General features: G+C 48.8%; 4 protein-coding genes across 4 annotated transcripts; 1 reads left to right on the top strand and 3 right to left on the bottom strand.

The window, feature by feature from the left end:
• Positions 1 to 78: 78 nt before the first annotated feature.
• FVEG_02376 (hypothetical protein) lies at positions 79 to 2,600 on the bottom strand. Its single transcript, XM_018889616.1, has 2 exons — positions 736 to 2,600; positions 79 to 684 (listed from the first exon to the last, which is right to left on the bottom strand). Exons 1-2 carry the CDS (start codon positions 2,130 to 2,132, stop codon positions 342 to 344), a joined length of 1,740 nt encoding a protein of 579 aa, XP_018745810.1. The 5' UTR covers positions 2,133 to 2,600; the 3' UTR covers positions 79 to 341.
• A 671-nt stretch (positions 2,601 to 3,271) lies between these two features.
• On the top strand, positions 3,272 to 4,941 carry FVEG_02377 (hypothetical protein). Its single transcript, XM_018889617.1, has 2 exons — positions 3,272 to 3,403; positions 3,459 to 4,941. The coding sequence occupies exons 1-2, from the start codon at positions 3,331 to 3,333 to the stop codon at positions 4,253 to 4,255; spliced, it is 870 nt and encodes a 289-aa protein (XP_018745811.1). The 5' UTR covers positions 3,272 to 3,330; the 3' UTR covers positions 4,256 to 4,941.
• Positions 4,850 to 6,087, bottom strand: FVEG_02378 (hypothetical protein). Its single transcript, XM_018889618.1, has 2 exons — positions 5,227 to 6,087; positions 4,850 to 5,181 (listed from the first exon to the last, which is right to left on the bottom strand). Exon 1 carries the CDS (start codon positions 5,992 to 5,994, stop codon positions 5,293 to 5,295), a length of 702 nt encoding a protein of 233 aa, XP_018745812.1. The 5' UTR covers positions 5,995 to 6,087; the 3' UTR covers positions 4,850 to 5,181; positions 5,227 to 5,292.
• Positions 6,088 to 6,101: 14 nt separating this feature from the next.
• Positions 6,102 to 8,088, bottom strand: FVEG_15050 (hypothetical protein). The gene has a single exon (XM_018904143.1). It carries the CDS (start codon positions 7,953 to 7,955, stop codon positions 6,366 to 6,368), a length of 1,590 nt encoding a protein of 529 aa, XP_018745813.1. The 5' UTR covers positions 7,956 to 8,088; the 3' UTR covers positions 6,102 to 6,365.
• Positions 8,089 to 15,306: the final 7,218 nt, after the last annotated feature.

The following is a 15,306-nucleotide window of genomic DNA, read 5'->3' as shown; positions in this document are numbered from 1 at the left end:
ATCATGGGTTCGAAATTTGGGGTAGGGTCAGCTATGTGCATGGCAAACTGGGCATAATGCATCGAAATTGCGTGGCGTTTGGTGTATATTGGGGCATATCGGCATTTCAAAACTCTTCATTGATATATACATAGACGGACATAACCCGTTAGAACTGCGAGGTAATAACTAAACAAAGTGTATTTGATTTGACCCGACCAGGGCTACCATCTTGTGAATGAGCAACCATCTAGGTATATTGTGCTAATATGTCCGCGGGTATCAAGCGCTGCAGCGCATGCTTCCCAATCTACTACTTGTACATGCTGCCAGCTTAACATTAGATTCTTCCTCCTCTTGATCTATCGCTTGTTCTCGTTTCCCGGTGCTAATCTCCATGCCCGCAGAGGTAGACTCTGGAGATGTAACACCTTTGGCTTGATGTACCAGAAGAAAGTTGCAGCACCAAACAGGACACATAATATGTTCACTGTATAGTATCCGTCGTGGATCATGTGACATGTTCCGCCGCCAGCCTCACATCTCTCCTTCTCAGACTGTACAGCGCATGAGAATGCATCTTTGATAAGTGTGCCCTTGATTGTCGTGGCATCTGGCTTGCCAGGCTCGCATGTAGCCACAGTGAAGCTATCAACGAGCCGGAGTACGAAATATCTAGGGAATGTGCCGCCCAGATTGCAGACACTGCAAATTGTTAGCTTCGTGGCCGCGGCATATGAGTCCGGTGTTACTTACGTTGCAAGGAGAGTCATGTAAGTACCGCCAATGACGGGATCAGACACCCGGGCATGGAAGGCAGAGACAGCGACAAACATGATTGTGTTTGTGAATGTTGAGAAAAGGTGTTCAGCGATAACCACCAATAGATACCAAGATGTAACTCCTTCATCGGGGAAAATAGCGACGACGAACTGGGCGGAGAGAGCAGCAACAAGTCTGCCCACAAATCCCCAGCACCAAAGGCGCATCGGCGTATACTTTTGTGACCACATTCCGGCGTAGTAGCCCAGTCCAATCTCGAATGGGAAGTCGATGAGAACCGTCAGCGCCATGTTGTCCTTGCCAAAGCCCTTGTCGAGGAGCTTCAAGTTTGTAACGCCGTCGTTGGCCTGGAAGCCGATCTTGGCAATCAGATGAACAATGATAATGGTCTGGACGTTCTTGAGCTTGAGAATACCCCACATGATGCGATAGACATCCCAGACACCATCCTCATTCTGCGACTTGTCCTCCTTCTTCAAAAGACCAAGTCCCACGGTGACAATGATGTATGACCATCCCCAGAACTTGAGATATCCCCCTAGTGAGAGAAGACCATCATCTGAGGGAACCGCCCTGAACCACTTGTTGGCAAAGTCGGCAGCATTGAAGGCGAGGAATACAGTGTATGACATAAAGTGGCCAGCAGTGAGACCAACAGTCTGCGCAGTTGAAGCGTATGATACATTTCCAGGCGTCAGGAGAGTGAGCGCCCAGCCGTCCACAGCGATATCCTGGGTGGCGCACATGAGGACGAGAAAGAACCACCAAAGCATGAACGAGAACGCTGTCATGCCGCCGGGCTTACCAGCGGTGGCCATCATGTCTTCCACGTGAGATCCTAACCAGAGCATACCGAAGCCGGAGAGAAACTGAATCGGGACGATCCATGTCTTGCGCCGACCAATCTTGGGACTCCAGACAGCGTCCACGAAAGGACTCCAGAAGAGCTTCAGGGAGTAAGGATATGAAGCGAGACTGAAGATACCAATTTCGCTGTACGACATATGATTCTTCAGCAAAAAGGGCACAGAGCCTGTGGCCAATCCCATGGGGATGCCCTGCAAGAAGTATAGAAGCACCAGGAGGAGAAAGTTCCTCTGGTCTTGTCGAGGAAGATCGAAGAAACCATGGTTGTTGAGAGAAGGGGTCTTGGGGATCGGATCGTCGAGGGAAAAGGACTCGCTCTTGATGAAGTTGGCCGCAACGTTATCGGCGTCTGGGTTGGCCGCCTTGCGGCGCATCTCTACTCCGCTGCTCATTTTGCCGTTGCCGTTGAGGTGACCGTTTCCATTCGCATCCTCTGCTTCTGTCTTGATCGTCAGGGGCGGCCGGGCGGGTTTGTTTTGAGGTCGTCGAGCCCTGGCGGTCATAGGGGCCAAGAGTAACGGAGAATCGAGGCTACGGCGCGTACAGTATCAAGGAGAGGTAGTACCGTGGAAGGATGTAAAGGGGGATTGAACGAATGCGACGAGGCGTCAAAAGCGTCAAAGTCAGATGCGGGTGGGTTCGAGATGTCTTGTCGTGACGTATAAACTGGAGAATTTCAAGGATAGAGGTCGTAAGTATTGGAAAGCCAAGAAGTAGAATTCGAAGAGAAGTGAAGAATAATGCTTGGGAGTGAGTGAGTGAGAGAATGTATTGTAGTTGAAGGAATGAAGAAGAAATGGAAGTCTGTATTTGTCAGTTCCTGGAGTGCTGAGCTAGGTATAGAGGGCCAGTAAATCTGAAGCGGGCCTCAGATACAGAAGGTCACTGCTGGCCTGTGTTTCGGATACGGTTTGGCGTATAAAAAAAGGGAACCTAGCAGGCTCCCGCTACCGTGGCCTTTAATAGTGAAATATGATTGGACTGTTTTCTGAAGATGGATGGATCTAGGATCTCGAATGGGGATAGGTAAGGATGAATCTTCTACCTGGCCTTTTTGAAAAGCTTCAGTGGCGACAGACAACATCTACGTAAGAGATATCTTAATCAGACGTAACGATAACCGCCGGAATATTTTTAACCCTCTACAAAAGTATCCAAACTGACTCTGAACCCAACAAGGTGCCACGCTCACAAACCGCTGCGTGAACCTAGCAGACCCGAACCCCAAAAGCCAAGGACTCTTCGGAACTCGCGTCTTTCCAGAAGAGGAAGCGCGTCAGGGGTTGGCTGCTGATGATATTCCGGGGTCACAGCCAATAAAAACAAGTCCGATCTGTCACTGGAGGATGACTTACAGATGGAGACCAAGCAAGACATTGGCTGACAAAAATGCCAACAAAGGTGCAGTATCAATGATATCATTACAAGGAGACTAGTTATTTTGATAAACAAACGTACAAAACCCCCTATGCATACCTTACTTTGACCTATGAATTGAAGGTTGTTAGAGATCACATGGTCGTTCCATTCGATGCTAGTCAAAATTTGGAAATTTGAGAACTCTCTTATCTTATCGTTCCCCCAGTCACAGCTTCAACCAATGGTAGCCAGGGGGCCAATTGTTTGTAAACAGACTGTAACAAAACAACATCATCAGCAACCTTACTCACCATCTCTTCATCCCATATATACTGGACAACCATGTCATCCGAACCAGCTACTCCAACCGATAGCGAACTCCTTGATCAAGAAATAATAGCGCTTAAAGAGCAAGGTCAGTCGTTAAACACAATGGCGGCGCATCAAACATGATCTAATGCATTCATTAGCCGCTGCTTTGCGCAAGTCGCTCAAAATCGAAACATCAACAATTCTTGCTGCGCCCTCAACACAAGCTTTTCTCAAGCCATCCAAGAATTCTCTATCATCCCGGAATATACCATCCCGCACGAAGCTCCTGAGCGAAGCCGACAAACAAAAAGCATATAACCAGCAATGTCTTTATCGCATAGGTAGCTCTGTCACTGCTTTCAAGGTCCAAGACCCCGACCCCAATGCAGTTGACGGAGGGCATGTCCTTGGCTTGCGCTTCGAAGTCATGTCCAAGAGCCAGTTCCTGCTCCCTTACTATGTCATGCTTAACAGACCATACTTCAATTCCAAATACCTGCGAATCCACCGAAACACTCTGCCCTCTGCGATACCCATAGCCGGCTTGGCAGCCCGTTATCTTCCGGCACCACGCCCGGAGAGCGACAAGTCTCCTCAGCAAAACCTCGACCGTTTCGTCAGAGCGCTCCGAAGAGAAATCGTGCGGTATCACAACCGACTCGGTGTCTCTGCGGACCTGCGACGAAGTCTCGGATTGCACGACAGGGTGGACGATCCAGTTCTGCCTGATGACATTGTCGAGGTTGGAATAGCTGATATTGAGGCCAAACAGATTCGATTCTCCTGGGCTGATGATCGAAGTGGCAGAGTTGTTATGGATAATGACGGGAGGGTTATCAAACTTATGATGTTTGGTAGAGAAGGCCGCGATTGGGAGACAACGAAGGAGCTCTACGGAAAGTATGAGCGAATCGAAGACGTGGCCAAAACCCTCCAGACATATGTCAATGGTTGAGTTCCGCAGTCAACGATAAGTCATCTTGGCCATCAACTAAATTTTGGTATGGCCCATTGAACTCCTCTTCAGTAATGTTCCAATGACGACAAGGGATCTGCATGATACCGCTTTCTCAGAAGGTGACCTGCTTCAAGAGTGGGATCAACTTGAACTCAACGAGCTACAATCACTACTTTGCATGACAGCGAACCGAAGCAGCCGTTATCGCCGCCCCTTCGAGCAATAAGCCCTTTGACACCTTGAGAACCCAGCACTAGAGAAGCGGTGTCAGGAGGGGTATGATACAGCACAAGCCACAAAGATCGCAATGCATTGCACATACTTAATCAACCGAGTAAGGGCATTGCAACGCTTACTACTTACCAGGGGCCTGGCATTGTCGACGTGTTGCGCCTGAGACACCTGGCATGGGCTGTTGAACTGTCGGTGTGTCAGCAAACATGGGCGACAACACCAACTCAAGCACCAAGCTACACCGAGTAACACGATGCTTGATTCACCGACAAGACTGGTCACTGTGTTGCGTGGATAGATGTGTTATTAGGAATCCGAATAAGAGAATATTTCGAGCCTCGGGTTCCAAGGGTCGTGGTGGGACTATGCCCTGTGTGATAATGTTTCAATATCGCCGAGATAGATAGTTCAATTGATACACGGCCAGACGTATTTCTAGTCAGCTACCTTATGCCCACTGTTGTTATAGTAGAATGAGCGGATCCTGAACTTTCGGCATGGTGGCTTACACCATATCAGCAGAAGCCAATGCTAATAGGCGAGGTTTGGGCAATACGCCGCGGGTCATGGGAGTATCTTCAATGGAGCTGCACTTGGGCACATCTTGTGGCAATAAATACAAGTTAGACCTTTGACAACTCATCCAAATCCCACACGCCACGCTTCAATTGTTGGCAGAATCTTCTGGTCTAGCATGGTTAGCAAGCGAGCCGCTAACAAGACAACTGACATACCTCAATCTTTTCCGTGCGCACTTATCCCTCCATATTCCTCTGTAGTAGTCTGTGATTCTCCCGTCTTCACCAATCTAACGGCTTCTTTGCCGTCAGCGCAGCCCCGGAACCAAGTGGTTCATCCCTCTCCAACCTAACCCCAGTCTCATCATCCAAGATGCTCCTATCTATCTTCCACATGGCCACTCGCTCATCCACAATCTGCGTCCACTTCCTTAAAAGTGGATGCGCATCAGCTACATCTGAGAACACAACATCTTCGGCCCCTGTAGCTGGAGTGACTTCATATTTCCAATTACCATCTTCAGACCAATACTCAGGTGTGAACAAGCCTTGTGTACTAAGTTCTTCGCGTGCTTGTTTCAGGAGTTCGGCGATCTTGGAAGAATCTGATTCGTTAAGACCACGAACCGCTTCGTTGATGCCTTCGAGCAAACCCAGAATTTGACCTGCTCTCATGCCAACGCTTGCGCCAAGGCTGAATCCCTCGTCAAATCCAGCTTGAAGACTGCTTTCTTTTGAAACGGTAATGCCCTCCCGGTATCCAGCAGTTGTGTGCTCTGTTTGCAACCGGCGAATGTCTGAGGGGTGTGGTGCTGCTGACTCATCATTATGACGAAAATCTGTAGGGGATGAAGGTTCCGAGCCAAAAACGTCGTCTAGAGCATCATTGGTAGCTACAGTATCAGCTTGAGGTTCGCCTTGTGGACGAGCGGTAAATGCCTCGTCAATCATTTGCTCGACTGGTTGAAAATGCATGGCTGACATTGAAAGTGGTCAAGGTTTAGGGTACGTGGGTTGAGTTTAGACGAAATATTTTTGACGTTGTATGAGTGGAACTCTTTGGGTGGCGCCAAGAGGTGAAACCCCTGTATGTAGCTGCAGGAACTGGAGGGCTTATAAGTTGTCCGTGTAAAGAGGTTAGTTTAGTGGCATTCTTGAGATTTTCAGATGAGGTCTTGCGCTTTCAGTTTCTGAGCCTGGCATAACCCAACATAATGAAAATAAACTGGGGAAAGCTTGATAATCATCCATCATCATGGCTAATCCTATTCTGCCAACTTGCACGTACTACGAAGGATCATAACGTTTACTATCCTGGCCAAGTCCCGAGACACTATCCAGACAGTACCATCATTCTAAGAAGCAACTGCTTGCTCACCAGCATGTGCAGGCATCCTCCCCTCGGCGTTCAAGGGCTGCAACAGGTGGTATTTTTCGCGGAGATAATCCTTCTGATTCTCTCTCATCAACCCCAATTCTAGCAAAAAGTTGACCACGTAAAGAAAGTCCTTCACATGTGGTCGCAGTCCATCCTCTGCTTGACTGTGCCCCGAAGGTAGAGCGAGGACGTCGGCAATTGTGCTGGCGATCTCAAAGAGCTTTTGTATAATACCACTACCTTGCGTCGCTATACTCACAATACTATCCAACTGCCCAACCAAGCTGCGGAGTTGTATTGATAGTCGAGACGCCGGAAACTGCAGCGACAGGCCTTCGTGCGTCGTATCTGAAGACCCTGAACGCAAAAGCCCCTGCGAGAGCGCCAATTGCCAGAGCAATGTGCGAAGCCAGAGTCTAGTGATAAAGAGATCCGCACGCTGTAGTTCTGTGAAACCTGCGTGTCCCTCGGAATGCATCCTTGCCTCGGCCGCTGCAGCATTCATCTCAGCTTGGTCAAGCTGCACCTGCTTGCTTTCAATCCACTGCACCGTCAGCCCGCCGATTGCACCTCTTTGAGACTGCCAACATGCGAGGAACGTCTCATCCAAGGTTAGGAAGAGCTCTATTAGGCAGTTGAAGCCCACTCGAATATGTTCCGGTGTAGAAGAGTCCGGTGCTGAAAGATTGGTGTGTAGAGGTCCCATGATACTGGGGTATCCATCAGCAATGGTGAGGAACCTTTCGTGGATGTAGGCTTCCCAATAGACTTGCTGAAATCGGGCCATAGGATATGGTGTCCGAGTAGGATCTGGTAACGTGCGCTGGTGAGCCTCCATGATCTGAATTAGTGATATAGCCTCCCGGATGAAGCTGAAACTTCTGTCGAGTCGAGGCAGTCCCATAGTTGATATCTCGAGGTAGATGCATGTCACGATGCGCTTGATATTGTGAGGCATTACCTCATCTACACGTCCCGGACCATGGGAGCCGACGGCAGCACGATGTTGTGCTTCGAGACTATGATATACCAGGTTGTTTATCTGGGCCGCTACACTACCATGTGAGTTGTCCGCGGTTTGTGATAGAAATGTTGTGACAGCCGCATAGGCGTATATGAGAGCTGCATCCTCGAAGTTGTGATGCATCATTGATATTGACCTGACGATTTCATCAGGCGTGATTGCAGGGCTGAAAGGATACACCACCTTCTCAAACTCGGGCAGCAGCGAGTGAAAGAAGCCTGTGGTGTATGCCTCAGAGTTTGGCGAATAAGGGCCTGATATTGCTGAACCAGGGCTACTCCCTGGCGGCCACTCACTAGCCGCATGAGGCGTTGAGTGAACTGCCGAAGGAGACACAGAAGCGCTTGGCGAGAGTGCATTTGGCTGTTGGTGCTGGAGGTTTGCTTCTCTGGCCTGGGCTACAAGACGCCCACGCTTCGGGTTCTGGCGTTTCCTTGGGGCAGTGGATCTGATGCATTGCACATCAAACTGGCGGCATGGCGAGCAGGGGTTTCCATCATCGCACTTAACCTTGCGTACTCGGCAGCCATGACAGGCGGGCATCGCGAAGGGGCAATGGTATTAGACAGAGCAGAGGTCGATATAAGAAAGTTACAAAGAGTGGAGGTCAATGTCAGTCTGTTTGGTCCGGAGACAAGGCGCGTTTAATTTAGCATGGAACAGATGGGGTCAGGTCAGGTAAGGTCGGGTCACGTCTGAGAGCTGAGCTAAACGCTTGTGGAAGGCAGACAACATGAGTCACGTGAAGGGAACGAGCATCGTCATCTCAAGGTATGTGGCTTACATTGAAATGCCAGAATTAGCAATTGGAGCTATTCATTCAGTAAATTGTCATGAGCGATAGTCTCTGCACTCACTTATTAGCTGCCAAATGATGATTGAAATAGTGGTGGAGTTCTCTGTTGAGCTAGGTGCTATAGATACCTGGGCTGTAGTTTGAGCCGTTGACTCGCGTTCAGCAAGGACAGAGCCAGATAGCATGCTCCCCTGATTCTAATTCTGATTCTGATTCTGGATCTGACTCTCAAACTCTTATACAAAGTTTATGGGACGTTGCGTCTCCTAAACTTAAAGTAAATCAATATTGCGAGTCATTGACAGGAAATCTTGAACACGATAGGCTGTTGGATGGTTGCTCCTCATGCACATTGCTTTTTGGTGGTAGATCTCGCGTACATGGTTGGTGCAGAGATAGCATGAACCTGATTTAGACCCTTGAGTTCATGAGCAAGCATGAATGTCACTCCGTGTTAGAAGTGTATGATTCGGTTTGTTCATGAGCTGAAACTGAACTATGTTTGGTTGATGCTGGCGATGCTGAAAGCTCAATCAAGGTTGGCCGATATTCCTCTTTCATCGTAATCAAAGGCCATATTTCACATGATCTCATTAGCCAATTGTCCCTTACAGGACTGTTTATAGCCGGAGACATTAACCCGAGGGTATTAACAAGGCGGTGTCCTGATATTGAAACATTATCTACCCACAACATGCAAATATTACTCGGTCTCGACTTGTTTCATCCTGCACCGCATAATATGTACTGATAAACCTCCTATTTTATCATGTCGTAGCTTGCAACACCCTTGGTGCAACATCATACACTGTACATGGTCACAAACCGCCTGGCAGGGTTGACTTGTTGGGAAATATTCTGGAACTGTAACCCAACGGCAAAAGAACCCACAGGCCACAGCAACCATGTTTCTTTTACGAGCCTCTTTGTTCAAAGCGGATCTTGTCCAATCTGACATCTCGGCCGGTAGTGGTACGGATACACATCACATCCCTACTGTAGAAAAATAACAGGCGGTCTGGGATGCATAGTTCACCTGTCATGGGTTTTTCTCCATCACGGGCTTCCAAACCCTATTCCAGATTCTCAGCCAGCACACAATTTTCCTTCGCCTACTGTCATCAACCTTACAGGTGGACGCAGTTTTGATCCTGAAACCCTGCAATTCCCCCGGGAGCAGTACCAGCTATTTAGGCCAGTCCGAGTAGCAACAGAAGCTAACTAGTAGCTCGTCGGCACCGGAGCCACGGTTCTGAGTCTGACGCTGCCGCGGTCCGGGGGCTACGGGGAATGTGATCCCTGCGTCCGGACAGGACACGCCCGGGTTGGGTTGGGCTCAACTCGTGCTAGACAGCGTGTCTATACATATGGATGGTGTTTGCCAACGACTTCTGACTTAGACAGAGAAGCGGTCGACTTGAGATGTATGTATCCGTAAATCACACCCCCAGCATCTTTGTTTGCAAAGTCTGGTCCCTTTTTTTTGCTCCCCCTCGACGCGGCACTTGCACGGCATCTGTCGAACCCCCAAACCACCTTCAGTTCAGATTTGCCTCTGATCGCATGGCGAGCAGGGATCCCTTTGCAACGGTCTAGCACATCCTATCGAGAAATGAGCACCACCGCCCCGGGTGATCTGACTCTTTCGGTTCCATGTACCGTGGAATTAAGGAACCCACCCACCACAGTCAGGATCAGGGTTGGGGTCGGGGTAGGAAAATAAAGAAAGGGAAAAAAGGAGGACGGGTATGTTTGATGGAGACTGCACCAATAGGTTCTTAGGTAGGACTCAGAATTCCAAAAAGACTAAGACAGGACCGTCCTCATGGAACGCACTCCGATTGGCGATGTCATACCCTCAGACCTTTCTTCATCAACGAGCGCCGTTCAGAAAAACTCTTTCGCATTTCCTGTAGGGAGCACCCCTTGTCCAGATTGCTGTTTGTTCATTGCCAGTGACATTAGCAATGACCGACCGAGGTGAACCTCGCTGCGCTTGAACTGTACAGTACAGTAGAGAGAACGGTTTGAGCACGTCTTGCCGGTCGTCAGTCAAACTTGGAGGCTCGCGTGTAAGAGGATGGCCCCCAGAATGCCAATCTTGACGTGTCGCAGTTGTTTGCCCCCAAACCTGTCAAATGTCGGAGGAATAATACCTTACCCTTACCCATAACCACCCATGCCTTGCTTCACTTTGCTTCAGTTGACTTCACATGGCTAAGCGTACTCGGGAAACCTTCCTTGCCACTTAGACAATCCCAATTCCCGGAACCTCATGAACAGTATCCGAGCGATCGGCAGAGGCACGGGACCGTGGACCTGGGATGGTTTTAGCAGGCTATGTACAAGGCCGAGCAAGCAGTGTTGCCGTTGGTGCGATGCCATGCGATAGGCAACGGAGGATGGTGGGAACTCAAAACTCCAGACGGCCGTTGGTATTTACTCCCGGTTGGCTATCTCGTCTCGACTGACTGGCAGGGCTGTGACAGGCGGCTGGGTCTTTGTTAGTGTCCCCGGTTGAAGTATTAACGTGGTCATGACCGTAGCTCGGGAAATGAACTGGCTCGTGCGAAGGAGATTCTTGGCTAGGCGATGGATGGATGGGTGGATGGATGGGTGAAGAGAAAGGGGTCTTGTACGGAGTAACAGTAACAGTAACCACAGGCACGCACGCACGAACGCACTGCAACATGTTGCATCAATTACACGATAACCTGCAACATCAGCATCAGCATGGTTAGCATGACGGACACAGCTGGAGACTCTAATAGACCAGCTCAGCTAAAGGCTAGGGCCAACCCGAAGCGGTGGGCTACAGACGTCACTCGACTTAGATTGGGAGACAAAAATCGATGCAACACGGCCTGAAGAACCGGGGAGACGTGTACACTTGCTTGACACTTTTGTGCAGCAGCGCAGTTGGTGCGGTGTGGTATGACATGGGATGACGAGAGAGGTTGCGAATACGCTTTTTGCTTCTGTTGTTTGTTTGTAGTTATTATACAGTACAATACAGTACAGTGATCTCCCATATCTAGGTATTGCTTTTTCGGTTGAATCAGTGTTTTTGCCTTTGTGTCAAGTCAGTAATTAATTAGATGGGATTGACTCTTTTTTTATCCTTTGTTGTCTCCCTGTTTTTGATCTTGTCTCAACCAGAATGATGTGTCGTTCGGATCAGTGACAGCCATGGCGACTTGTCATAATGCCACACCGAGAAATGCCATCATAGCTGAATCGCTCACCGTCCTTTTTTTCCCTTTTTTTCTTCTTTTTTTTTTCTTATTCTTCCTCTCTTTTGTGTCTTTGCTTTCTCCCCTTGCGCCCCAACGTATTAGCGAAGTTTTTTTGGTCCCAATGCTCATCGTGGCGTCTCTTCTAGAATTCCGTTTGGAATAGAGGTCCCCAGTAGGTAACATGCCTTATCCTGGTCCCCAAAGCCGCTCTTTTAGTATTCCCCACAAGCCCTCCTGGTAGTGCTGGTCCACTGCACTGCACTGATCCATCCTAGGCCATCCATCCCTTCATCAAGTTTGACAACCCCTGGTCCATATCAAACGCCCTTGATCTGGTTCATCTCGCTCGCCCTGCGTTTGGCAATTCCGATCCCATAATGCAAACTGAGAGTTCTCTCCTCTCATGTCTGAGGTATCTTCTCTCTCTCCCTCCCTCTCTCTCATCCAGATGATAGACACAACGCCACAAACAAATGGCTCCCGGTCCCGAGCAAACAGAGTTGCCACATCTTGTTGCTAGTCCAGGGCCCGGAAACTTGAGTTGTCCTCCCGACAGTCCAGTGCCAGTGCTAATACCTAGAGGCTCACGGCTCACGGCCCCTGCCGATCCTAGTAACCGTAAACACAGGCACAGGGGGGTACCAGTATTTGGAAGTCATCCAGGGGTGTAGCAGTGTGCTGACCGCCTGGGCAATGCAATGGCCAGACCAGGCAGTCTGAAGTATCGGTGCGTAGGTAGGTTAGAAGCCACGCGAGCCTCCATCCAAATTTCAACGGGGGTGTTGGCTGGGCTGTAGTCTCCCAGAAATGAAATTTAAGACAAATAGGTCCCCGACATAAATTCTTCGTTTCGTGATCAGTATCCCTTTCATTGGTTTTTCATCAATATTCATTCTTCGTTGTTTGTGCGTGCCCTTGAATTCCAGTCGCTCTGCATCTTATCTGCTCTGCCTTTCTCTGCTGCCGCTGCTTTACACACAATCCAATCTGCAACGCAACCACTCTATCGTCTCATCAGCATACTGTACTGTCTGGATTTCTGGGACAACGAACCTATTTGCGACACTTCAGCAAACCAAAAGAATCACCAAAAACACCCTCATCATGCCTCGCGGACCTTATGACACTACTGGCGTTGCGAAGCCCAGCTGCCCCAAGCCTCCAAAGGGAAAATGCCCCCAGCTCGTTTGCCAGCAATAAGACGATGCAAGCTTTGCGATAATGTCCTCTCATGAGCCAGCAGACCTCGGGTTAGTTCTCTTGACATTCCAAAACCCCCAGACCATGTTTTCTAACACTCCTCAGAGTCATGCTGTCTGTAAAAATCATGCCTGGCAACAGGCTCGCACGAACTGCGCACTGCTTTAGCGATTACGATATCGACTGCCGATCGAAATAAAAGGAACTCATGGGATGACGGTGCTGTGGAGTTATGCTTTCTTCTTTTTTGGGACGGTTCGGAAAAGTACTAGACGGAATACTCAGGTCTCGGGGTCATGATCTATGGGATTGGATATCAGAAGAGGAGGAAATGGTAACATAACATTGGACGGCTATAGATTTGAACGTACATATTAGTGCGTCTTTGGTCGCAGGACCAACTTAATATTGATACCTTACCTAGTACCTATTATCGAAACACGATTTGGAATATCGCATATTCGCTTGGCGTCACAGTTGCATCGGTCAACAACGGTTCGTTTGGCTTCAATGGTGCACCCGTTTTGTGGACTATTGAACCACCGCTAGAAAACGTTGTTGCATGGTGCAGCCCTACAGTATTAGATATGAGCTATCGTGACCTCGAACCAATTCGCCGGGTTGGTTGGTGGAGATGAGTGTGGGATCTTGTGGAACCATGGCTGCCGACGAACGATGTAAGAAGAGGCTAACTGCATGTTACCCAGGGATATCCCCAGATGAAGCAGTTCGGCATCATACATACATCTCATCTCCAGTCCGTTTTACAAGCAACCATCTTGACCCTCTCGCTTGAGAGGCAACTCGCAACAGCAAGATCAGCCAGGCCTCCCATATTGATTCTGGCAGTCTAGCCGTGCCATTTGGTCAGTTGGCGCAAGCTTCGAGCCATCAGGGAGAGTGGAACGACAATGACGATGACACTTGAATTGATCGACGGTGGAATGAGGAATACGAGGGGTTTTTCGAGGGAGAAGAGAGCTGAGTGTTGGCGATCGAAGGATCTGAAACCCGTTTATCCGTGGCGCGTTGGTTCCAGGCGAGGTAATGAGCAGCCGTTTTCTTATAGTTCGCCGTGGTCAAAGCTAAAAGCCTCATGAAACTGCCTAGAAATGCAAGGTCCCGTTGATCTTATTGCGTGTCGTCACTATTCAACTAAGTAAAAGGTTCGTCTTGTGGTTGTGGCTGCGAGGTTGAAGTTGATATCGAATCCATATAATGTGACTATTAGCGCGGGGCGTCTGAGGATACGGAAGCAGCCGTAGTCTAGAAGGTGCAGAGACGTCACAGACAAGGCAAGACAAGATTTACAATGGAGGGGTCGCAGTTCTTATCTCTTTATTAAGCTTGACAGCCCGTGTACATATGCAGCAACTTAGGTGCTTTATATCCGGGACTAATAAGAAACTGGAGGCATTTACCCCGGATTTCTGTGTGGGGGTGGAGTATCAGACGCGGGATGTTGAGTTGAAAACCCCATTTATATCAAAGGTAACCTCTCGATCCCGTGTCTGCCTCCGCTACTGCGTCTTTGGCTGATGCATGAGATCGGATGCAGCATCCACACTTGGGGGGTACAGTAGTAGCTTTATGATATGATCGTTATCTAGATAATCTAGTGTCTACTCGGTGCACGGATAATGAAGCATGCATCGTGGGATATTGTTTGTGATCTTGGTGTAGCTTCAACTTGGACTTATACCACGAGTTACAAAAGTGCCCGGACTCAGTAGTCCAGTATCATTCTTTACTCAAACACAACTGCTTTGCATTATAATGTTTATCATCGTGACACTGGTCAGCCTTCATACCTACTTAATGGTGTGATACACAAAGCATGCAGACCGGGCCGGTCTACCATTCCCATCTTCACGGGGCCAAATATGTAGCCGTAGGATGAAGCTATATTATGCAGTCATTGTTGTCATCACACTACTGGCACGGTGGTTTTCGGAACTTTAGAAGTGGACAATGATTATTTCCGTAACAGCTTGACATTGTACGGTGTGTAAACCATGAATGGCTTCAGTATGGTCTGACATACCCGGCATCCTCGTACCAGCTAGATAGCCACGCAAGGATTACAGTTGCCGGATCATCCAAAACAGTCGACAGCTCGACCGTTTCCGCACTATCGTACCTTTTAGGCCAGAGTAGCTCCGAATTGTCAATGGCAACCGTTCAACGAGTGAGATTCTTGAAGGCCTGCTCCAGGGTGGCTGTCCAAGGGTGATCATGGCGATATCTGAAGGTATTCACATACCTACCTAGCTCTGAAGCGTAAATACACAATCACTGCGTCCACGCTTTCATTAAAAAGGTGCTAGTTACCACAATGCAATTGATTTGCTATGATACTGTAGAAACAACTGTACACATTGTACGGAGTAAAGAGTGACGATATAGAGATTCGGCTGTGAAGCTAAGTGATAACCTTTGCACATATGCCGGGCAACGTCTGTCTATGTGGCCCGTGAGTATTCTTTGCAGCACGTCAAACATCCATTGGCATTATCTGTCTGTTCTGATCTTCTCATCTCCCACTTTTTTGGACAATGTGCATTGAACCTAATTAGCTCGGATGCAACCGATCAAAGCACGATTTCATCCCATTTCGTTGGTCAATCTGCCCTTGTCACCGCCAACCACCAACTTCCAACCT

Source organism: Fusarium verticillioides, chromosome 6 (assembly GCF_000149555.1).
Source record: "Fusarium verticillioides 7600 chromosome 6, whole genome shotgun sequence".
Taxonomy (NCBI): domain Eukaryota; kingdom Fungi; phylum Ascomycota; class Sordariomycetes; order Hypocreales; family Nectriaceae; genus Fusarium; species Fusarium verticillioides.
The sequence above is the reverse complement of the archived record's forward strand: the minus strand, read 5'-3'. Positions and strand labels throughout refer to the sequence as shown.

What these genes read in the sequence shown, in the direction of transcription:
- FVEG_15050 (XM_018904143.1), bottom strand. Translation starts at nt 7,955, where the DNA reads ATGCCCGCCTGTCATGGCTGCCGAGTACGCAAGGTTAAGTGCGATGAT.
- FVEG_02376 (XM_018889616.1), bottom strand. Translation starts at nt 2,132, where the DNA reads ATGACCGCCAGGGCTCGACGACCTCAAAACAAACCCGCCCGGCCGCCC. An exon ending in TACATGACTCTCCTTGCAAC is followed by an intron (nt 685 to 735) that starts GTAAGTAACACC and finishes AACAATTTGCAG; the next exon opens with TGTCTGCAATCTGGGCGGCA.
- FVEG_02377 (XM_018889617.1), top strand. Translation starts at nt 3,331, where the DNA reads ATGTCATCCGAACCAGCTACTCCAACCGATAGCGAACTCCTTGATCAA. An exon ending in AATAGCGCTTAAAGAGCAAG is followed by an intron (nt 3,404 to 3,458) that starts GTCAGTCGTTAA and finishes TGCATTCATTAG; the next exon opens with CCGCTGCTTTGCGCAAGTCG.
- FVEG_02378 (XM_018889618.1), bottom strand. Translation starts at nt 5,994, where the DNA reads ATGTCAGCCATGCATTTTCAACCAGTCGAGCAAATGATTGACGAGGCA.